The sequence below is a fragment of the Myotis myotis genome, unplaced genomic scaffold (assembly GCF_014108235.1).
Source record: "Myotis myotis isolate mMyoMyo1 unplaced genomic scaffold, mMyoMyo1.p scaffold_m19_p_21, whole genome shotgun sequence".
Lineage (NCBI taxonomy): Eukaryota > Metazoa > Chordata > Mammalia > Chiroptera > Vespertilionidae > Myotis > Myotis myotis.
The window spans coordinates 282,459-305,332 of NW_023416326.1; the positions used below are offsets into that span (position 1 = coordinate 282,459).

Below are 22,874 nucleotides of genomic sequence, written 5' to 3' on the forward strand. Positions count from 1 at the left end.
GCCTGGGGCGTGCGCCCGGCTGCTCTGCAGGGTCCTGGGGACAAGAAGGGCAGGGCAACGCTGGGCAGAGGCATCTGAAGAAACATGTCCCGCCCCCGGCCGGTGTGGCCCAGTGGATAGCGCGCTGGCCTGCAGCCTGAAGGGTCCCGGGTTCTATTCAGGTCGAGGGCATGTACCTGGGTTGCAGGCTCCTCCCCGACCTGGGCCCTGGTCGGGGCGTGCGCAGGAGGCAACCCATCGATGTGTTTCTCTCACATCGATGTCTCTCTCTGTCTCTCCCTCTCTCTCCCACGCTCCCCAAAAACCAGTGGAAAGATATCCTCGGGTGAGGATTGTAAAGAAGAAACACGTCCCTCTGGGGGAGCTGGGGACCCTCCCCAGGTGCCCTCCCGGGGCCACAGTGGGGGCGCTGCACCTGGCTCCCCCCTGCAGGCAGGATCCCGGGCTCTGGCCCCCTCTTCACGAGCCGGCGACCTTGGGCTGCCCCGTCTCCTCCGAGGGCTGTGGCGATAAATGGCGAGGAAAGCACCTCGTAAACCGAACCAGGACGAAGGTCGCGGGGAGCCGGGCGGGGCCTCCCTCGGGCCGGGACATGGCGCTGGGCCCGCTTCCCGCGCACCGTCTGCCCGAGAGCAGAGGCTGGAGGCGGGCGGGCGGCTGTGCCCTGTGTCCCCAGGCACATCCTCCTGTCGGGGCAACAAGGGGGACCCCGAGGTCACGTGGGTGCAGAAATGAGCTCGGTGCCAGCACCTGGGGCTTTGCACGAGAGGAGGTGCCGTTAGGGTACGTTGCTGAGGAGTCCCCCCCACTCCCCCCCCCCCCACGTGTGGCCTGGCCAGCCCAGGAGCCAGGTGTGTCTAGGCCAGTGGTCGGCAAACGCATTAGTCAACAGAGCCAAATACCAACAGGACAACGACTGAAATTTCTTTGGAGAGCCAAGTTTTTTAAACTGAAACTATACAGGTAGGTACATTGTTATTCACTTAATTAGGGTCCTCCTAAGGCTTAGGAAGAGCCACACTCAAGGGGCCAAAGAGCCGCATGTGGCTCGCGAGCCGCAGTTTGCCGACCACGGGTCTAGGTGAAGCCTGTGCCATCGCCTCTGGAGTCAGTTGGACATGTCAGAGGCACCACACACCTCTGGTAGCTGCAGGAGGTTCTGGGGTGCCCCACACACCCCCCTTCTGTCCAGCCCCCCCGCCCCCGCTTCCCCACTGTCCTGCCTGTCTATTTCCATAGAGCAAGCCCCCCCCCACTCACACACACACACACACACACACACACACACACACCCTCCCATGCACTCACACACCTTCCCCTGAGCCCTGCCTGCCTCCCCCACATCCCGCCGGCGACGACGCAACAGCCTCGCAGACTCCGAAAGGGGCCAAGGACGGGCTCCCAGGGATCTGCCTCCTCCAACTACAGGGACCTTCCCGGAGGAAGAAGCTACGTGCAGGGGACGGACCCGCACGCAGCCCGGAGGCGAGCACGAGGTCGGAGGGCTGAGCCTCTTGGCCGTCCCCTGGGGCGCAGCATGGCCAGGGCCCTGGTGCTCTGAGCCTCACCATCCACATCTGTGAAATGGGCCCGGCGCCTGGAACATCCGAAGATTCCGAACGGCTGTCCCTCCTGTCCCTTCTCAAGTCTCGTCTCCACGAGATCGTCGCCGAGTCCACGTCCGATGACAAGCCGGAGGCCCCGAGGACACGCCACGCGCAGCCAGTGGGGCTGGAACGCAGACGCACCTCCTCCACAAGGCCCGGCACCCACCCCTCGGCTCCTACAGCGTCGGCTGAACCCCACCTCCCAGTAGCCCGACGGGGGCCCAGCTCACACAGCACCGTGTCCCGGCAGCACCCGGCCCAGCTCCGCCGGCAGAGCTCACGTCCCTACAGCCTCTTCCACCTGAACAGGGTCCCCTTCCCTTTCCTCCCGGCCCCCAGCCGGTTCTGGGACGCCCCCCCCCCCCCCCCCCCGCCTGCCTCTGCCTCCCGCTCTGGCCTGCAGGCCCCGTTCCCTCCTCCCCCCATGACCTTAACGTCTGCCCGTGTCCTGATCCACATGTCCGTGCACAGGGAGCTGAGACAGCGGTTACAAAAAGCCCAGAGGGCACTTTATTGGGGGTCTCTGTGCCCCGCTCAGGCGCCAGGAGACGACCATCCTGAGCGTCCGCCCCCGCCCCCCGCTGGCCCAGCCCGGGGCCGACAGCGGGGGGACGTCTTAGAAAAAATAGATCTGTATGTACACCTGGCGCATCTGCAGCACATAAATTAGGGAGTGCTCTGACCCCCGCCCGCGGAGCCCACGCACTGGGAGGGAGGCGGGCGGAGTCCAGGGAGTGCAGGCCCATTTCCTGGCCCACGGCGCCCTGGGCCTCCCCGCCTCCCGGCCTCCTCCGGGCGCCTGGCAGGAGGCAGGCGGTGTCTGCAGCCTGGTCCGGGTCGGGCGTCAGGAGGCCCCGTAGAAGCCACACGTGCAACATGGTCACCGGAGAAGTCACTTCAAAAACCCAGAGTCTGTAATTCCACGAGGCCTGGAGACCCAGAGCCCCAGCTTCTTCCGGAGAACAGCAGTCCTCCCCATCGATCCATCGACCCCTCGACCCATCGGTCCATCGATCGGGGCCACGGCCTCACGTCCACGCATCTCACGCGGGTCCACCCGGCCCCTCAGTTCCGACTCCCGGCCGCCTCCTCCTCCTTCCAGCCGCTGGAGTTCTTGCCGAACTTGTAGACGAGCCGCCGGCCGTCCACGCGCTCCAGGATCTCCCGTTTGTAGTAGTACCTGGGTGGACGCGGGGGGGGGGGGGGGGGGGGTGTCAGAGGGGCCCGGGCAGGGCACGCCCCCAGAACCCAGCCCCCTCTGGCTTCCAGCCCCACCAACCTGAGCTTAGAATTGCGTCCCGGGACTGTCCGGCCATTCTTTAAATCTACGGCTGTGCCTGGGGCTTGTCCTGAACCCACACACTTCAGGCCCAGAGACAAGCAACCCGGTTGCCGCCACAGGGCACCGGTGGGGGGGTGTGGATAAATGACCACTGAGGCCCAGCTGTGTGGCTCAGTGGTTGAGCCTCAAGCCACGAACCAGGAGGTCAGGGTTCGATTCCCGGTCAGAGCACAGGCCCGGGTTGCGGGCTCCCTCCCCAGTGCGGGGCGTGCGGGAGGCAGCGATCCGTGATTCTCTCTCATCACTGATGTTCCTTTTCCTCTCCCTTCCTCTCTGAGATCCATAAAAATATATTTTAAAAAAATAACCAACGACATCGAGTGCCTTTCCTGGGACACGCGTGTTGGAAGCTGCACAGCGATGTTGGGGGACAGTCCCCGGGCCCCTACACGCTTCCTCCGGCCTCGTCTACCCCTCAAGGTCGGCGGAAGGCTGTGGCCCCCGCCCCACGGGACACGGGACTCAGGCCCCGGCCCCGGCGGCTGCGCTGGGAGCCCCGGCCGCCCTCACCTCATGGCCCGGCTCAGCTTCTCGTAGGTCATGCTGCTGTTCTTCTTCTTCTGGCCCCAGAGCTGGGCCACGGCCTCTGAGCGCAGGAACTTGAAGACGCCCTCCTGCCGGTTCTCCCACCTCATCAGGCCCTCGTTCAGCTCCGGGTGGAGGAGGAGGTCCCGGATGAACTCCCACAGGTGGGTGCCTCGGGGGGCTGCGGGGCCCAGGGGTCCGTCAGCGGCAGCCGGGGGACCCCGCCCCGCCGGCCGGACCCGCGACCTGCATGGCCCCCACCAGCGCCGGGAGCCCAGGAGGGCCGGCTCCCGGCACCGATGCCTTCCCGCTCCAATCCTGGGCACGAGAGGGACCGACACGTGTCCCACCCACAGCTGGTGACAGTCGGCAACGAAGGGGCCCTCAGAGCTGGTCCCACTGGGGGGGGGGGGGGCCAGGAGACAACTTCCTGGGAACAATGACCCCCCAAGATGGGAATAACCCAGCCGGCCCCGTGCAGGGAGTCAGGAGCACCTGGTGCAGAGGCACCGGAAGAGGCCGGGCCTGCCTCCGCCAGCCTCAGTTTCCCCTCCGCTCCAGGACACAAGGCCGGGCTCTGCCACTGGTGGTGAGCGACAGCCCTGTGCCTGCACCCCGTCCTGCGCCCCGTCCCGCTCCAGGCTCAGCGCCCCGTCCCGCCCCCCGTCCCGCACCCCGTCCTGCACCCCGTCCTGCGCCCCGTCCTGCACCCTATCCTGGACCCCGTCCCGCTCCAGGCTCAGCGCCCCGTCCCGCCCCCCGTCCCGCACCCCGTCCTGCACCCTAACCTGGACCCTGTCCCGCTCCGGGCTCAGCGCCCCGTCCCGCCCCCCGTCCCGCTCCCGGCTCAGCTCAGGCCCGCGCTCACCGTGCTTGCTCTTCCGGCCCTCCACGCCGTCCCGGGACTCGCGGCTCAGCTTCCGGGGCCGACCCCGCTTCCGCTTCCCGTGCTTGGGGTCCCCCTTCTTGGAGTCAGGGAAGTCGGCTGTGGGCAGGAGGGAGTCGGGTAGGAGGTCAGGTGGGGGGTCGGGAGTGAGGGGGGCCGGGGGCGGGCAGCCCCCTGCGGGCAGCCTCCACTCACCCCTGGAGAAGAGCTTGCTGTCCCTGGGGTCCAGGTCCACGTCGCTTGCCCCCGAGTCGGAGGAGTGGGAGCACCCGGAGGCACCTGTCCCTGGGGGGGAGGCGGGTCCGAGTGAGTCCCTCACCTCACTCTGGGGACACGGACAGGCTGCCCGGCCACCCCGACCCGGCCTCTGGCAGAGCTGGGAACCGAGGGCGGGGACACGGGGGTGGGGGGGAGGCTGCAGCCAGGGGGAGCCCTCACCTGCGGTGGAGCCAGTGGAGCCGTCCAAGCTGCCCGGGGATGGGGTCCCCGCGCCATAGCTGCCCGGGTGGTAGGGGCTGGGCTGCAGGCCGTCCTCCGGCATCTCCGGGCCAAAGGGGCTGCCCTGGTCTGGGAGGAGGCGAGAGTTCAGACCAGGCCCGGAGCAATGGGCGGGGCAGACGGGGCCGCCCAGACGGGTGACCAGTGACCTGCTGACCGTTCCAGCCGGGAGACAGGTGTGTGTGGGGAAGGGCAGAGAGGTGGGGGGGGGGTGTGCTCACCAAAGGGGCCGGGGTCCCCCAGCGTCTCCTGGAACGAGGTGCTGTCCTGCTCCAGGAGGTCGATGATCCAGCTGAGCTCGTCCGGGAAGCTGGACGCTGAGGGGGAGGCAGGTCAGAGCCCGGCTGCCCCCTCCCCTCCCCTCCTCCTGCCCCCTCCCTCTCCCCGGGGGCTCCACTGGGGCCCCCATGGCCCCGGGCCCTCCGTCCTTCCCAGTCACGTGGATCCCAGACCTCATCTGGGACCCGGGACTCGGGGATCCCCCCCGCCCCCCGGCCCACCCTCCCTGAAGGCAAGCAGCCCCCAGCCCCGCACTCACTGAGGCTCCACAGCTGGGCGTAGAGCTGGTCCCCCAGGGGCCCGAAGACGGCCCGCAGCTCCTCGGGCGGGCAGCTGCAGAGCGCGGCCCCGTCCATGTCGCAGCGCGAGAAGTCGATGGTGCTGGCGTCAAACTTGTTCTTCTCCACCTGGTAGCTGATCCAGTCGAGCACCTGGGCCTTCGACCAGAACTGGGGCTGCTCCCGCGACCAGCTGGCCTTTTCTGGGGGGGCGGGGGGCACCGTGAGCAAGGGTCAGCCGCCACCGCGGACCCCCCCCCCAACAGGACAGGACGGGGTTCGCGCCCTCGCCCGGGGAACCTCCACCTCCAGCGAGTCCCCCCCCACCACGCGGACCCCCCTCCCGCAACCGCGACGGGTTCGCGCCCTCTCCCGGGGAACCTCCACCTCCACCTCCAGCGAGTCCCTGGTGGGAGGCGCTCCTCCTGCCTGACCCCCAAGCCACCTGACCTCAGAGGGACCCCCTCCACGGTCGCACCCCTCCCTGGGGACCCACCTGGGCCCTCGGGCGGCATCTGGGGGCTGCTCAGGGACAGCACGAGGTCGTCGGCCCCGAAGGCGGCAGCGGCGGCGGCCGGGGGGACCGGGGCCAGGGCGGGGTCCTCCGGGCTGTACATGGCGCTGAAGTAGTTGCTGAAAACGTTGCTGATCTCACAGGCTGCGGCCATGGGGCTCCTGGGGGAAGAGGGGGCAGGTGAAGGGCGGGGCCGCCCCTCGTCCTGCAGCCACTGGGGTCCCGGGAAGCCTGAGGGGGGAAGCCATGGAGGCCCCCATTTCCCAGGACACCCCGTCTTTACGTCGGGCCCCATGATCTAAGAAGGTGCTGGGGGCCCCCGGCCCCCGGCTGGGCTCCCGCCTCGATCGCCTGGACCCTTGAGTGAGGCTGGCAAAGTCGTAGCCACCCTGTCCCCCTCGGCTCTCGGACCCTCAGGACACCCCGCTCCCCCGACGCCCCGCACACCTGCTGGGGACCCCAGAGCCAGAACCCACCACTTCCTGGCCCAGGCTGGAAGGTGGGGGCCTACCTACCACAGGGGCGGGCGGGCGCGATGGCGGGACCGGGACCGGGACCGGACCGGGACCGCGGGCGCCCGCAGCGCAGGAGGCAAAAGCTGAACAGGTAGTGCGTCCGCCAAGCCCGCCCGCCGCCTAAATAGGCCTGGGAGCCCCGCCCCGCCGGCCTGGCGAGCGGGGCCACCTGAGCTGGCGGCTCATTGGACGGAGGGGATTTCCTGGCCTTTCCACTGGGCTCCCGGCCCCAAGTGATTTGCATATTTTGTGCCACTTGGCCCGGGTCCGACCCGGGATGCTGGGAAGTCAGGCCCAGCTGGTTTAATGATTGTCAGACGGTTGTCCCGCACCCTCTGGGGTTGGGCACCAGGCACCGGCCGGGGCGGGTGGCGGCGGGAGGGTCGCCGAGGGGGGTAGCTCTGTGCTTCCCACCAGCCTCCCTCAGGCTCCGAGATTCCTCCAAGGGGTGGGTCGGGGGGGCAGGGGCTGGAGGGGCTGGCGAGGGGGCAGGGCCCTGGGGACTCGAACCCCTGGGGGACATGGGTCCCAAAGGCAGCCCCCAGCGTCTGGAGATCTGGGGGGGGCCACGTGGGGAGAGAGGACCCTCAGGTTCCGGCGCCCAGGGTTCAGGATGGAAGGCGCTCCAGGTAACGTTTGCGGGACGGGCGCTGCCTAGCTCCCTGCGGCGTAGCTCCCGGCGAGCCCCCAGCGTCCGTCCCAGCCCAGTCCCCAGGGCCTGTCTGCTGACACCCATTTTCTCTGCTGGCCGGGACCCCGTCCAGGTATCGGGGCGGCAGCAGCCACGCCTGGACAGGGCCAGCTGCGCGTAGCCCGTCCCCAGCCTCCGCCTGGGGCGGCCGACGGTGCAGGAGCCCACGGGCTATGTTTAGTCGGCCACCGGTCGACCGGCTCTTCGCGGCTCACTTGCCGCACGCCGGCGCCTCTGCTGCCCCCTCCTGGCCACAGCCCGGATACCGGTGTCCGTCATTCCAGCCGGAAAAGGGGATGTTTTGTGTTTACCTCAATGTAGTCCCTGTTCACCGTCCCTTATCCCCACTTTGTGTTCTGTTTTGTTTTATGTATTTTTACTGATTTCAGAGCTGGGGGCGAGGGGGAGAGGGAGAGGGAGAGAAACGTCCATGGTGAGAGAGAATCATGGACCGGCCGCCTCCTGCACGCCCCACATTGGGGATCGAGCCCGCCACCCGGGCCTGTGCCCGGAGCGGGAATCGAACCTGGGACCTCCTGGTGCACGGCTCAACCACGGAGCCACGCCGGCCGGTGCTTATCGCCACTTTGTAGACGAGACATTGCAGCTCAGAGCCCAGGCCACGGGGAGCTGGTTAAGTGGTGGGGCTGCGAGTTAAGGCCACGGACGGGCTCCTGCCAGGCACACGTCTCCCAGCTCCAGACCCCCCCCCCCCCCCCCCCCCCCCCGGCAGCTCTGTGACTTCCTCGTGCCTGTGGTTCTCTCTAGGGACTCAGCCCCAGGCACAGGGCCCTGCCCTGGCTGTTTTGCTCAGTGGTTAGTGTCAGTCCATCGACCCAGAATCACAGGTTCGATTCCCGGTCAAGGGCATGGACATCAGTCGCAGGCTCGAGCCCCGGCCCCCATAGGGGTGTGTTTGTGAGGCAACCAATGGACATGTCTCTCTCATGTCGATGTTTCTCTCTCTCTCCCTCCCACCACTCCCTCTAAAAAAAATTAATGGAAAACATATCCTCGGGTGAGGATTTAAAAACATACACAGAACACAGGGCCCGTGTCCTACAGACCCGCCCCGCTGAGACCCTGGGGGGGGGGGGGGGAGCAGGGAGAGGTGGGATGGAGCAGGAGGCCTGTTTTCTGGTTTCTCCCCGACTGTGTGCTTCTGCACCTCAGTTTCCCCATCTCTAAAAGCAAGGTTCAGCCCGGCTGGTGTGGCTCAGTGGTTGAGCATGGACCTCTGAACCAGGAGGTCAGGGTTCGATTCCCGGTCAGGGCACAGGCCCGGGTTGCAGCTCGATCCCCAGTGTGGGGCGTGCAGGAGGCGGCCGGTCCATGATTCTCTCTCCTCATTGATGTTCCCATCTCTCTCTCCCTTCCTCTCTGAAATCAATAAAAATATATATATATTTAAAATAAGAATAAAAGCAAGGTGGTTCGGACGTAACCCCCGAGGTCTCTTCCAGCATCTGGCTCTCGATGCAGCCGTGACGCGGGCCCGGCTATCACCCTCTCCAGCTCCTCCGTCACTGCCCAGCCCAGGTGGCCCGGGGCCGAGTGCCACTGGGGGGTGAAGGGTGCAGCGCTTACTCAAAGGGGAGGTGCCCCCGCCCCCGGCTGCCTCTCTAACTCCACAGCCCAGGGAACCGGCTTCCCACCCACCTTGTGTTTGAAGCTGCCGGTGGCCAGGGCAGGGGGTTCAGTTCCGGGCCTCCCCACGGGGCCAGGCCTGGATTTCCCCAGCGCCTGGGAGGGGCCTCCCCCACGGAGCAGAGCCCCAGGCGGGCTCACCCTCCGTCACCCAGGAATGTGGCAGAACCAGCTCCCGGCCCAGGACTGCGCCCTCGGCCTCACGGGAGGACACCTGGGGACGCGGGCTCCGGGGAGACCAGCTCCCAGGCCTTCGAGGGGCTGCAAGGAGAAATGGGGCCCCTCACCTCCAAGAACTTCTTTATTTTTTAAATATATTTTTGTTGATGTCAGAGAGGGAGAGAGAGAGGAACATCCATGATGAGGGCATCACGGATCGGCCGCCTCCACACGCCCCACACTGGGGATCGAGCCCACAACCTGGGCCTGGGCCCCGACCGGGAATTGAGCCGTGACCTCCTGGTTCGTAGGTCGATGCCCAACCCCTGAGCCACGCCGGCCGGGCCCAGTATTTATGCCTTTGAGACAGTGATGCCGTGAAGATCGTGGAAAGGCCCTCAGAGGGAGGGAGTGTCCGGTGGGGAGAAGCTTCCAGAACAGAGGTCAGAGGGGCTGTGGGATGGGGGCGGGGCCTCCTGATGAGAGGAAAGAGCCACCTCAGGGCCAAGGAGCAGCCAGGTGCGGAGCCTCAGGACAGCCCTGGAACCGTCCGCCTGCAGCCCTGAGACCAGTCTCCTATGAGGATGGCCTGGGAAGACGCACCCACCATCACGGCCGGTCACATGGTCCCACTAAGCGCTCGCTTTTGTGAAGGAGAACAACCTCTTTCCTGCCGCTGGTTCCTCCCAAGCCCAGGGCAGGACGGGGAGAGGCCCGTGCTGATAACCTCAGTCAAGGACAGAGCCACCGCCAGGGCCGAGCAGGCTCAGGGGTGCCCTGCATGTAAGAAAGGCAACTTAAAAATGTATTTACCCCTGGCTGGTGTGGCTCAGTGGATAGAGTGTCAGCCTGCGGACCAAAGGGTCCCAGGTTCGAGTCCAGTCAAGGGCACGTGTACCTCAGCTGCAGGCTCCTCCCCAGCCTGGTCAGGGGTGTGCAGGAGGCAACCAATCTATGTGTTTCTCTCACATCCACGTTTCTGTCTTTCCCTCTCTCTTCCACTCTAAATAAACAAATAATAGATGGAAAAATATCCTGGAGCGAGGATTAACAAAGAAGTATTTAAATATTTCTCTGCGACCCTCCCCTTCCCCACCCGGAGCCCCACCCGACTTGCTAGCTGCTGAGATCCCCTCGTGGAGGCCAGGAGGTCAGAACCCGGTCACCAGGCCGTGAGGTCATCCAGGCTCAGAGGCGGGCGTGGCCCCGGGGCTGGTGAGGAGGCTCCAGAAGGACAAACAAAAGGCACAAAAGGCACGTTCACACGTCAGCCGGGTCCAGATGAGGAGCCACCCGCAGGGGGGACTGCGGGAACGGGGTGCTGCTCGTCGCCCGCTCCTCCTGGATGACCTCCTGGATGCGTGATAAGCTGCATGGCTGTGGTTTTTTCACGCACGCCCTGCAGCCAGGCTCCCCAAGGATGGGGACACCGTGGCCCTCGGGGTCTCCCCAGGGACCGTCCTGGGACGCCTGCCCAGGGGTGCACCAAGGGGAAGGAATCTGGCAGCCCCTCGATCCACAACTCCAACTTAAACACTCGCCGGTTAAAAAGATTTATTAAAATACAGATTCACCCTGAAAAGGGAGTGACCCCAACGCAGGCGTTTGCACAGAACGTCAAGAATCAGCCAGAGGGCCCGGCCGGCGTGGCTCAGTGGTTGAGCGTCGACCTGTGAACCAGGAGGTCACGGCTCGATTCCTGGTCGGGGCACAGGCCCGGGCTGTGGGCTCGATCCCCTCTGGGGCGTGCGGGAGGCAGCGATCCATGACGTTTCTCTCTCTCCCTCTCCCTTCCTCTCTCTAAAAAAATCATTTAAAAACATATTCTTTTTAAAAATCAGCCAACGAGGGCCAAGTGCTCTGCCCTCGCCCTGACCCTCCAGTGGGAGGAGGGCCTGCCCAGAGCAGCCTGCACTGAGGGCCAGGGGGTCTCCGGTCTCGGGGCCCAGAGCAGCCCCCACGCGTCAGACTCGGGCCCGGAGACCAGGCCGTCGAGGGAGCACACCTCAGCGGGGGCTGGAGACGGGGACGGGGCAGATCATTCCGGAAGCCAGCACAGGTTGGCACGTGGGGCGGGCGGGGTGGGGACAGCCTCTAGCTGCCCTCGGGCGCCAGGAGCTGCTGCACGTAGTGGACCACGTTGCTGTGGAGCTGGGTGGCGGTGGCGGCGAAGGTCTCCTTGGCGAGGGCCCGGGCTGCCTCGCTGCCGCCCATCATGGCGCGGTACAGCGGGAGCGTGTACTTCTGCTTCCCCTGCAGGGAACACACACATGCACACGTGCGCGTGCCTACGTGGTCGGCTCCGGGTCTGTCCAGCCCCTGCCGGGGCTGGTCCCAGGCAGTCGGGCAGGTGCCCGAGGGCCAGCGGGGGGAGGAGCTTCCCACACACACAGAGAAGCCAGCGTTCTACCGGTTTCAGGGCACCAGGGACGCTCACACCTGACCGGACAGGGGGGCTCCTCAGAGGCTCGGAGCAAGGATGGGGCAGAAGGTCCCAGCCCAGGGCCCGGCCCAGCCAGTCGGGCTCGGGGGACAGAGCGTCAGCCGCTCTGAAGGGTCCCGGGTTTGGTTCTGGTTGCAGCTCCCCAGCCCTGGTCGGGCACGTGCAGGATGCAACCAATCGATATGTCTCTCTCACATGATGCTTCTCTCTGTCTCTCCCCTCCCCTCCCACTCTCTCTAAAAATCAATGGGAAAATAGCCTCGGGTGAGGATTAACCAAAAAAATAAAAAAGGAAAAAAGAAAGATAACCCAGGTCCCAAAGGCACACAGTGTGAGTCCCCGAGTCCCCCGAACGCAGAGCCTCAGTGGCTGGACCTCCCAGGAGGGCTGGGCTGCCACCGCCCAGCGCCCAGCAGGGGGGCCTGAGCAGGGCTCTGCCACCAGCCCCTCCCCCCTGGATTCTGCTCGGGCTCCTGAGACCCTGGCCCGTGCCCAGCAGGCGGCTCCCCAGGGACCTGGGATGCAGCAGGGTCTGAACCTGCCCCTGCCACAGCCCCGCCCCCCCCCCCAGGGGCACTGGGACCACAGCCTCTCGATCCTTGGTCCTCCCTCCCGAGGGGCTGTGGGCAGACCCTCCCTGCTCTCCGCCCCCTCCCTCTGCTCCAGGGAAGGGTGAGGACCCGGAGCTGCGGGCTGTGGGCCTGGGGACACGAGGGACCCACCTGGCTCTGCAGGAAGTCCTTGACCTTCCCGAAGTCCTCCTGGAGGTCGTTCTGAAGGACGATCTGGCCCCATCGCAGCCGCAGCTCCGCGTTGCGGGCGCCCGAGATCTTCGGGTACATCTCCCCCAGCTTCTTCACGTTCCCTGGCAAAGACAGGGGTCAGTACCTTTGTAAATAATTACTTTTTATTACTCATCTTTTTTCGTGTATATTTTTTATTGATTTCAGAGAGGAAGGGAGAGGGAGAGAGAAACATCAATGATGCCCGGCCGGTGTGGCTCCGTGGCTGAGCGTCGACCTAGGAGCCAGGAGGTCGCGGTTCGATTCCCGGTCGGGGCCTATGCCCGGGTTGCCGGCTCTGTCCCCCGTGTGGGGCGTGCATGAGGCAGCCGATCCATGATTCTCTCTCATCATTGAGGTGTCTCTCTCTCCCTCCCTCTCCCTCCCTCTCTCTGAAATCAATAAAAATATATTGGGGGGGGGAAGAAATCACCCCCTTTCTCACCGGGCGGCAGAGGGGACTTCTGGAGGACCTTGTCCAGGAAGTACACCAGCTGGTATGTCTTCCAGGAGCCGATGGCCACGGCCTCGATGGCCAGCATGTCCAGCTCCGGGGCCGCCCACAGCTGGGCCAGCTCCTCCGCCGGCTTCATGAGCGCGTCCCCGGGGGACAGGTCCGGGAGGTACGGTGGCCAGCCCGGGGTGTTCAGCCAGCGGTCGAACTCGAAGCCTGGAGACGAGACGATGCCAGGAGATGCTGACCTCGCGGCCAGCTCACGGCCCCGGGGCTGGGCTCCTGCCGTCCCATCCCGGCTCCGCTGCCCACCAGCAGGAGGCTGGGCCCCTCGCTTTGCCTCTGCACCCGCTTTATGTGAAACTGGGGCGAGCCCTGCCTCAGTGGTGAGGACTAGACGCACAGACACAGTGGGGAGCTCTGCACGCGGCCCGGCAGGGCTGTCAGCGTAATGATTAACTCTCATTGGCCATGGAGGCTGGTGACCTGGAAGGTGGGCCTGGAGGCAGCCGGTGGGTGCACGGCCGAGCCACCTGGGTCAGGGGTGCTGCCTCCCCGACCCCACGACGGGGTGACTCACGGCTAGATGGGGGGCGCAGGGGGCTATGTCCAGTACCCCCTGTGATGGGGCAGCCTCCTCTCTCTCAGGCAGCCCTGGGCCTTCCCTCCCTGCAGAAGGCAACTCCCTGCTCTGCTCGGGGCAAGGCTGCGGCCACTCCTGCCCCCACTCCTGCCCCCGAGGGCTCAGGCCCAGCCCAGGGTGTGAGCCAGTGGTCCAGGTTCCAGGAAAAGGAGGAGGGAGGAGCGAGGAGCCTGGGGCCTGGGGCTTGGTCTGCTCCCCAGTGCCACCTGCTGGATGAGCAGGTGCAGCATCCTCTGGACAGACAGCAGGCAGGACTGCCAGATGGTCAGACAGCCCCTCCTGACCGTGGGCTGGCCCCCGCTCACCTGGAATGGAGTCCACCTTCCGCTGCTTTAGCTCCGGGAAGTACTCCAGGTAGAACTCCAGGAGGTCGTCCGCCAAGATGCTTTGGAACTTAAACTCATTGACGTAGGCCTGGGAGGAGGAGGGCCTCTCCGTGGGCCTGAGCCCTAAGGTGGGTAGATGCCCTGTCCCAGAGCCTCCACCCCACCCCCCCCCCCCGCCCCCGCTTCCCTGCCCTTCTCCCCATCCGGTGGCCGGTACCTGGAGAAACCTGTCAAACTGATCCTGATCGCCCACCAGGTGGGCCAGGTAGGAGACGAAGCAGAAGCCTTTCTCGTAGGGGGTCTCGTTGTAGGTGTCGTCCGGGTCCACACCTGGCCGGGGACAGCGGGCGAGGTCTGAGCCTGGGCAACCCGTCCCCTTCACAGTTGTGCCCGAGCTGCAGGCTCAGCTCAGACGGGAGAACTCAAAGCAGCCACCCCCGGGGACAGCCAGACAGGACCGCGGACCCACCCAGGCCTCCCGCAGGCACCTCAGAGGGACCTCAAAGGGCCAATAACCCTGGAGCTAAGAGGAGAACAAAGAAGCCAGCCCTGCCCGGCCGGAGGGCCAGCTCCGTGGTTGAGGTCACGGCTTCATTCCCGGTCGGGGCACAGGCCCGGGTTGGGGCTGGATCCCCAGGGCAGGGCGTGCAGGAGGCAGCCGGTCCATGATGTTCTCTCATCGTCCATGTCTCTCTCTCCCCTTCTCCCTTCCTCTCTGAAATCCATAAAATAAAAATTTAATAAAAAGAGAGACCAGCCCTGCTGGTCGCCACCTGCGCGCCTTCTAGACCAGAGGCCTGACCCTGGCACCGCCGGGCGGTGGGACCTCCGGAGGATGCGCAGATCGCCGTAGGTCGGGCTGCAGGGCTTGGCTCCGCCCCGGGGGAGGGTCCTGGGAGCCCACTGACCAATCGCATGGGGAGGGGTTGACAAAGGGCGGGGCCTCCCGGACCTGGTTCAATCTTCACCCGCAGCTTGTTGAGCGGGTGACTTCCATGTGGCTCCGCCCCGGGGGAGGGTCCTGGGAGCCCACTGACCAATCGCATGGGGAGGGGGGTGACAGAGGGCGGGGCCTCCCGGACCTGGTTCAATCTTCACCCGCAGCTTGTTGAGCGGGTGACTTCCATGTGGCTCCGCCCCGGGGGAGGGTCCTGGGAGCCCACTGACCAATCCCATGGGGAGGGGTTGACAGAGGGCGGGGCCTCCGGACCTGGTTCAATCTTCACCCGCAGCTTGTTGAGCGGGTGCTCCTCCCCGGTGACGTCCATGTGCTGGCGGAGCAGCGCCCGCCCGGTGGCGGCCTCCAGGCAGGTGTAGGCGGCCCCTGGACCGGGGAGAGCAGAGTCCGGGAGGGAGAGGGGTCAGCCCTGCAGGCCGCGGTCCGGGCAGGAGGCTGCGCTGCCCCCTGGCGGCCGCAGGGAGAATGAGGACAGACACCTGCGCCGGTGCATTTTCAGGCTCAGGCAGGATCCTGAGCTCCGCAAACAGGCCTTTCACTGACTGCCCCCATCACAGGAGGAACCATCGCCCAAGGTTTTCCCCACGGCGTCTCGCCTCCTCTGGCTCCCACAGTGACTGTGGGAAGAGTGTGTGTGTGGGGGGGGGCACCAGGCAAGTGTTGGCTCTGGGCAAGTTCCTAACCCCCCAGCCTCAGCGTCCCACCTGCGCCTCGGGGAGCACATGGGCTGGCAGGGCTCCTGGTGGCCAGTGAGGAACCACAGACAGCCCAGCCGGCGTGGCTCAGTGGCCGAGTGTCGTCCAGAGGTCAGGGTTCGATTCCCGTTCAGGGCACAGGCCCGGGTTGCGGGCTCGGTCCCCACCGGGGGGTGTGCGGGGAGCAGCCCATCAATGATTCTCTCTCATCATGGATGCTTCTCTCTCTCTCCTTCTCCCTTCTTCTCTGAATTCAATTTTTTTAAAAAAATAAAAAGCACATCTGCCCTGGCCGGTTTGGCTCAGTGGATAGAGCGTCGGCCTGCGGACTCAAGGGTCCTGGGTTCGATTCTGGTCGAGGGCATGTACCTTGGTTGCGGGCACATCCCCAGTGGGGGGTGTGCAGGGGGCAGCCGATCGGTGTTTCTCTCTCATCGATGTTTCTAACTCTCTCTATCCCTCTCCCTTCCTCTCTGTAAAAATCAATAAAAAAAAAAAGCACATCTGGGCTCACGTCAAGGTCGGCCTCCCCTGCTGCGTGACCGACCAGGCAGGTTCTCATTCTCTCTGAGCAGAGGGACCCCTGACACCACGGGCTTCTGGGAACCGCTGAAGGCTGCACTTCCCTCGGCCCAGGCGACGCCGGTGTGTGCGGCGGGAAGCGGTGACTGACGGCCTGGGATTCGCTCAGGAAGGGACGCGATTCCGGGGTGAACCCGGGACACTTCTCCCCCGGAGGCCTCCGCTCCGGTGAGTCACCCCGTGGGCAGCTATTCCGAGGTCCCCTCCCGGGCACCCCCGCCTCCCCCCTTGGCGCCGTGTGGACCCCGCGGCCCAGGAGGTCACCTGGCCCCCGCGCCGCTCACCCAAGAGGCACGTGGAGATCCGCCGCTGCGCGTACATGGTGAAGCCCTCGTTGAGCCAGAACTCGCTCCAGTTGGCGTTGGTGACCAGGTTCCCGAACCAGCTGTGCGAGATCTCGTGGATGATGACGTCGGCCAGCGAGCGGTCCCCCGCCAGCAGGCAGGGGGTGACGAAGGTCAGGCACGGGTTCTCCATGCCCCCGAAGGGGAAGGACGGCGGCATGAAGAGGACGTCGTACCTGGGGGAGCCCGGGGGTCGTGAGGCCCTGCTCTGGACCGGACCCCCTCTCCCTCCCCATCCTGGACACTGGATGGGTGCGAAGGAGGGGGCCGGGGCTCAGATGGCACCAGGCTCCTCGTTCCACGCACTCGCTGGGACTCCCCACCCCCATCTGCTCCCCAAAACTGTCCCCTGTTCTGCCTCCAAGCAATACCCCAAGCTCACCGGTGGCCATGGAGCCATCTCTCTAAGTATTTTTACTGATTTCATAGGTTGATGCTCAGCCACTGAGCCAGGCCAGCCGGGCTGTGTAAACTTGGCTAAGGAGGCCTGGGTGCAGGGAGCTTCCAGCAGGCGGGGAGATGAGCTGGCAAAGGTCCGGACCTCCAAACTCCGCGACCACCGGGCCCGGTTTTATCGCCCGGGGAACGGTCACTGGTCCGTTCTGCACCAGGGATCCGGTTCTTGCTCACCCACCCCCACCCCCACCCCACCCCCATTCATCTCTGGGACGGGGTGCTTTGCTCCAGGAGGCAGAGGGGGGCTGGGGAGCCAGGGACATGCCAGTCGACAGGAACCTCACCTGCCCCAAACGTAGGGTCCGAAGAGTTTCTCTCCTGTGGCCAGGAACTCCTCGATCACGCCATCATACTCCTGCCTGGCAGCCTCGACCAGGCAGGGCTCGGCCCACACCCGGCTCCTAGGGACGGGCGAGCAGAGAGGCACCCGGGCTGTTCACAGACCTGCAGGACCCGTCCCAGCCCCCAGAGAGAACCCGCCTCAGCCTCACGTCTGAGCCAAAGGCCAGGGGCAGTGTGGCCAGGAGCCGGAGGCTGGGCCCACCCGAGGGACGGACGGGGGACCGTGGGGCGTGTCAGCGCCTGTGAGAAGCCGGCGCAGCGGGCGGGCGGGCGAGGCTGCGCCCAGGACACGGGCCCTCAGCTCCCGAGTGGGTTTGCCTTTTGCTTTAAAGGTCTGAGGGATGGGAGCATATCAGGGGCCGGTAAAGATCAATCGTTAGCCCGGCCGGTGTGGCTCAGTGGTTGAGAGTCCACCTGTGACCCAGGAGGTCAGGGTTCGCTTCCCGGTCAGGGCATATGCCCGGGTTGCAGGCTCGATCCCCAATAGGGGGCATGCAGGAGGCAGCCGATCCATGATTCTCTCTCAATCGTGGATGTTTCTCTCCCTCCCTCTTTCCCGCCCTCCCTTCCCCTTCCTCTCTGAAATCAACAGAAACATATTTTCTAAAAAAGGTCAACCTTCAGTCCTGCTGCCTGAGCCCCAACCGCACCCCCAGGTGATGCAGGTCAGCAGCTGCAACGGTGGGGCCGGTGGTGACCCCATGGCGGCCACAGACTTGGAAATGGACGGAGGGAGGCAGGAGGAGGCAGAGCAGGGCCTCCAGGTCACTCAGGCCGCACGGACACTGCGGACAGAGGGCTCACGTGCCCCAGCTGCACCCACCTGGCAGCTCCAGAGCTCAGAGGCCTCCTTGCCTGGGGTCCAGCCACCCCTGCCTGGGGGGGGGGCTCCTACCTGGGCCCCACCTCCGCTGAGGCCAGGTCTCCGATGGCCAGCGCGACGAGGTAGGAGGGGATGGGGTGGCTCATGCGGAAGAAGAACCCATGGGGCCCTCGCCGCTCCCAGGTGTCGGCACTCATCACCGCGGTGAAGCCGTCGGGGACCTGAGGGGAGGGCGGAGGGGCCTTCGTTGCCGGGCCTGGCGAGCAGCAGGCCCAGCCACCTGCACGGGGACCACAGAGTCCTCCCGGCCCCCAGATTGCCCTAAACTGAGGGGATTTAGCCCGGCCGGCGTGGCTCAGTGGTTGAGCGTCGACCTATGAACCAGGAGGTCAGGGTTCGATTCCCGGTGAGGGCACATACCCGGGCTGTGGGCTCAATCCCCGGCCGAGGGGGGCGCGGCGTGCAGGAGGCAGCCGATCCATGGTCCTCTCTCATCATGAATGTCTCTCTCTCTCTCTTCCTCTCTGAAATCAATACCAATAGATTTAAACCGAGGGGATTGAGCACAGGCAAATGAGGTTCCTGAAGGCGGAGGGAACCTTTCCTGGACAGACGTCAGGCACGGTCCCCGGGCAGGTCCCGGGCCGACCCTTACCTGGATGAGGGCGGAGTACGTGCACTTGACGGCAGGCGTGTCGAAGCAGGGGAAGAAGGACCGGTTCAGGACGGCCTGCCCCTGGGTGTACACAAAGGGCTTCTCCTTTCCCGCCGTCTGCTCAGGGGCCAACCAGCACACCTAAGGGACAGGCATTTCAGAGCTCACCGCCCCCCACCCGCCACGAGCTCAGCCCCGCCAGGGAGGAGGGTGGGGAGGGAGCAGGCCCAGGCCATCCCCACTCTCGGTGCCACCCAGAGACTGAGGGCTCTGACTGGACGATCTCTCCTCCTGCAAGTCCAACCCACCCTGGCACCCAGGCCAAGGCGCAGCATCCACCTAACAGGGCCCCATGGGTCCCCTCCAATCCCAGACCGGGTCTCGGACCCTGTCACCCTGTCTTCCTCCCGCGTCCTTCTCACCAAAAAAATAAAACCACCCTGGCCGGTGTGGCTCAGTGGATAGAGCGCCGGCCTACGGACCGAAGGGACTTGGGTTTGATTCCCGTCAGGGGCACAGGCCCGGGTTGCGGGCTTGATCCCCAGGAGGGGGCGTGCAGGAGGCAGCCGACCCATGATTCTCTCTCATCATGGATGTTTCTATCCCTCTCTCCCCTTCTCCCTTCCTCTCTGAAATCAATCAAAGTATATATATTTTTAAAAGTGTCCTTAAAAAAGAAAAAGAAAAAGAAAGCCACAGCAGCTGCGTTTGAACTTGTGGCAGAAAAGCAGAGCCCAAGTGGGGAGGAGTCTGTGGTCCCAGCGTGTCCTCCGTTCTCGACGGACCCTTCCAGCGGAAGCGCATTTCACACGCGAGGCCCTGGCTGCGATTCTGCATTGTTTCCCGTTAACCCTTAACCCTGGGCCGATCGGAACGATCGCCGGCAGCAAGAAGTCAGTCCCCGTGAATCTCAGCCAGAGCCACGGAGGGGAGGCGGGCACGCGGGCACCCAAGGCCACGGAGAGTTCAGAAAAGGACAGCGTTCCAGGAAGTTTCAAGAGAAAGCGAAACTTTGTGGATGGGCCTGCGGCGCCAGCAGGATTTGCAGGGTGGAGGGGAAGGAAGGGGGTGCACCGTGCTGGAAGGCGTGGGCGGATGGGGCTCTGTGACCTGGAGGTGGGCTCTGGCTGAGGTGGGCGCCTACCTGGGCAGGTGCAAAGGGGGCTCTGAACACAGAGGCACAGGGGACCTATGTTAAAGAGGGACAGGAACACCCACGGGCACGCTGGGTGCTTCTTCGTTGTGTGTGTGTGTGTGTGTGTGTGTGTGCATGTTAACGAGAGCCCAGCAGCCCTGCTTCAGCCAGGTGACCAGGTCAGCACCCAACGGCCACATTCACGCCGACACCACGCACCCTCAATATGATGGGACAGCGCGGCCCTTTAGACCTGGTGAAATCCCACTTGATTTTGCCGTAAACCTACAACGGCTGTAAAAAAAACAACACAAAATCCCACAACCCCAGTCTAGTGATGAGAAAAACATTAGGCAAATCCCAGCAGAGGGGCATCCTACCATACACCTGACCAGTACCCCGCAACACTGTCAAGGTCACCAAAACCAGGCAAGTCTGGGAAATGCTCACAGGCAAGGGCAGCTCAATACGCGGGACACTAAGTAACAAATCAGGAAGCCGGACCAAACTGCAGCCTCAGGGAATACAATGTATCAGCACTGAGCGAATACAATGTATCATCACAGAGCTCTGGCCGCTACAAATGTATCTCAGTTTAAAAGGCTCCCGGGTGGGATTGTGGGGGGGGCGGGGGGCGGGGAGTATATGGAAACTACCGTCTGCTCAGTTTTTCTGTTAATCTAAACTGTTTTTTAAAATAAATGCTATTAATGAAAAAAATGGAGTTGACACTGTATCCAGCTCAGATATAGGCAACTCACTGAACTTCCCTCAACACAGACTCGTCACTGGCACATCATAACAAGTATTGGTGCCCTCACCGGTGTGGCTCAGTGCATAGAGCGTGGGCCTGCGGACCGAAGGGTCCCGGGTTCGATTCCGGTCAAGGGCATGTACCTGGGTTGCGGGCACATCCCCAGCAGGGGACGTGCAGGAGGCAGCTGATCGATGTTTCTCGCCCATCAATGTTTCTAACTCTCTATCTCTCTCCCTTCCTCTCTATAAAAAAAAAATCAATAAAATGTAATTTAAATTGGCCATAAGTCCTTACTCATCATCTTTGCTTCTTTGTTGTTGTGTTTTGATCCTCACCAAAGGATATTTTTTTCCATTGATTTTTTAGAGAGTGGAAAGGAGAGGGAGAGACAGAAACACGGATGTGAAAGAGATACATCGACGGGTTGCCTCCTGCATGCACCCCGACCAGGGCCCGGGCCGGGGAGAAGCCTGCAACTGAGGTACATGCCCTTGATCGGAATCGAACCCAGGACCCTTTGGTCCACAGGCCGACGCTCTACCCACTGAGCCGCACCAGCCAGGGCTTGTTTTTTAATAACACGAAGGAAAGAGAATGAAGGAGCAGGCAGTACACACACCATAGAAAGGGTCCGAAGTCCAGGAGAGGCACAGCCTCTGTGCTGAAGGCGAGAGCCCTGGCTGGGACGGGGCCGTCAGGAGCAGTACCTACAAGTGTCACCGATGCCAGCCTTCCTGGTGCAAAGGACACCGGAGAGCGTGGCTGTCCGCCATCACGCCTTACACGACAGCGGTTTCGCTCTGACACTTCATGTCAGGGGCCACGCGGTCTATCCTAAGGCTCCTTTCTTCCCCGAGCGGCGGCAGAGGGAAACAGAACTGTTCCCAGGGCCAAAGGCAAAGGGCCAAGCAGATAAACCGCTCAGCCCCAGGCAGGCAGCCTCCTGGGAAACTCATAACCCACCCCATCTCGGGGAGAACCCTCCACCGCAGCGGTTCTCAACCCGTGGGTCGCGACCCCTTTGGCGGTCGAACGACTCTTTCACAGGGGTCGCCCAAGACCATCCTGCATATCAGATATTTACGTGACGATTCATCACAGGAGCAACATGACAGTGATGAAGTCGCCACGAAAATAATGTTACGGTTGGGTCACAACATGAGGAGCTGTATTGAAGGGCCAGAAGGTTGAGAACCGCTGCTCTACCGGGTTTTCCTGCTCTACCAGTGCTCGGCCACATGGCCTCCCTCCTCCTATTCCTAATACCTGCCCTGCCCTCCCCCCTTAAGATTGAGGAGCCCATCCACAGTGAGGAGGCCACCTTACTACCCACTCTAAGTCCAGTTCGGACTTTGATCATCGAAACCAGGACTTCCCATTAGTCAAGCAAGTCATGACCTGCCTGTGGCCCTGAGTCAGCATCGGGCGAGGCCACCGGCCCCCCTAAAGCAGAAGCCCAGTGGCCCTTGGCTGGGAACTCGGGCGCCCGCGCCCTGGGACCTGCAGTTCCGTTTGTGAAGAGCCCGTGTTCTGAGCAGGAACCGCACAGGGCAAGGCGCCTTCCTCTGGCAGAAACGGAACTAGACGCGCGGGTCCTGGGAGGGGCAGTCGGGACAGGTCACCGCAACTGCCGGGCAGGCGCCGCGGGAAGGAACCAGGGCGGCCTGCCTGGAGGAAGAGGCGGCTCCGGACCTCGGGGGCTGGGCGATGGGACTCCCCTCCTCTCCCTCTGCGGGGGGCACCCGGGCGCCACCTGCGCACTCACCGCGGGCCCCGCGTCGCCCACGCGGTAGGTGAGCAGCACCTGGAAGCGCTCGCCCGCCGGCAGGGGCTGCGGGAGGCTCAGGCACAGCGCGCAGCCGTAGCGCGCGAAGGGCCGCGTGTGGAAGCCCACGGGCTCCTCGGGGCCGGGCGGCTCTCCGGGTCCCGGCGGCCCCCGCCGCAGCGCCGCCGCGGTCACCTCCAGGCTCGGGTGCGAGTCCAGCCGGAGCTCGGCCGCGCCCGCGGGCACCAGGCAGCGCAGGTCCAGCACCGCCGAGCCGCTCAGCGTGCGGCTCGCGAACTCGGCCCGCAGGTCCAGGTGCAGGTGCAGGACCTCGAAGTCCCGGAAGCTGGACGCCGAGGCCACGTCCTCCGCGCGCGCCGAGTGCAGCGCCCGCCGGCCCGCGCCGCCCGCGGCCCCGCCGCTCGCCATGGTGCCCGGCCGCCGACTGCCGGTTCGCCCGGCCGCCGACCTGCACCGGGGCCCGAGCCCCGGCCCGCCCCGAGCGCACTGCGCCGCCGCGGCCCCGCCCTGGCCCCGCCCTCCCCGCAGGCCACGCCCCCACGGAAATCCGGGCCGGGCCACGCCCCCTCCAGAAATCTGAGCCGGGACCACGCCCCCGTCCCAGAGTTTTCATAAAAGGAAATAGTATTATATCATGTTTCCCAGCATCCTGGTGTTAAAATACTTATTTTATGCAACGCTTATTGGTTTTTTAAAAATTCCATATAAGGTCAGCTTCTCTCTCTCTTTCCTCGTCGTGGTCAGTGAAATCC

The 22,874-nt window shown here is 64.5% G+C and overlaps 2 protein-coding genes across 4 annotated transcripts; both read right to left on the reverse strand.

The window, feature by feature from the left end:
• Window positions 1–2,094: 2,094 nt before the first annotated feature.
• ELF3 (E74 like ETS transcription factor 3) lies at window positions 2,095–6,530 on the reverse strand. 3 transcript variants are annotated; one of them, XM_036354884.1, is made up of 9 exons: window positions 6,445–6,530; window positions 5,912–6,090; window positions 5,397–5,618; window positions 5,080–5,175; window positions 4,799–4,927; window positions 4,556–4,645; window positions 4,343–4,459; window positions 3,460–3,655; window positions 2,095–2,787 (listed from the first exon to the last, which is right to left on the reverse strand). In XM_036354884.1, exons 2-9 carry the CDS (start codon window positions 6,081–6,083, stop codon window positions 2,673–2,675), a joined length of 1,137 nt encoding a protein of 378 aa, XP_036210777.1. In that variant the 5' UTR covers window positions 6,084–6,090; window positions 6,445–6,530; the 3' UTR covers window positions 2,095–2,672. The 3 variants fall into 3 exon arrangements, with proteins under 3 accessions (XP_036210777.1, XP_036210775.1, XP_036210776.1); XM_036354882.1 differs by lacking the exon at window positions 6,445–6,530 and having other exon boundaries at window positions 4,556–4,639; XM_036354883.1 differs by lacking the exons at window positions 4,556–4,645; window positions 6,445–6,530.
• A 3,950-nt stretch (window positions 6,531–10,480) lies between these two features.
• On the reverse strand, window positions 10,481–22,596 carry LOC118678826 (arginyl aminopeptidase). Its single transcript, XM_036354881.1, has 11 exons — window positions 22,102–22,596; window positions 18,445–18,585; window positions 17,862–18,010; window positions 16,909–17,025; window positions 16,109–16,344; window positions 14,800–14,913; window positions 13,807–13,919; window positions 13,569–13,677; window positions 12,612–12,836; window positions 12,107–12,249; window positions 10,481–11,194 (listed from the first exon to the last, which is right to left on the reverse strand). Exons 1-11 carry the CDS (start codon window positions 22,528–22,530, stop codon window positions 11,036–11,038), a joined length of 1,935 nt encoding a protein of 644 aa, XP_036210774.1. The 5' UTR covers window positions 22,531–22,596; the 3' UTR covers window positions 10,481–11,035.
• Window positions 22,597–22,874: the final 278 nt, after the last annotated feature.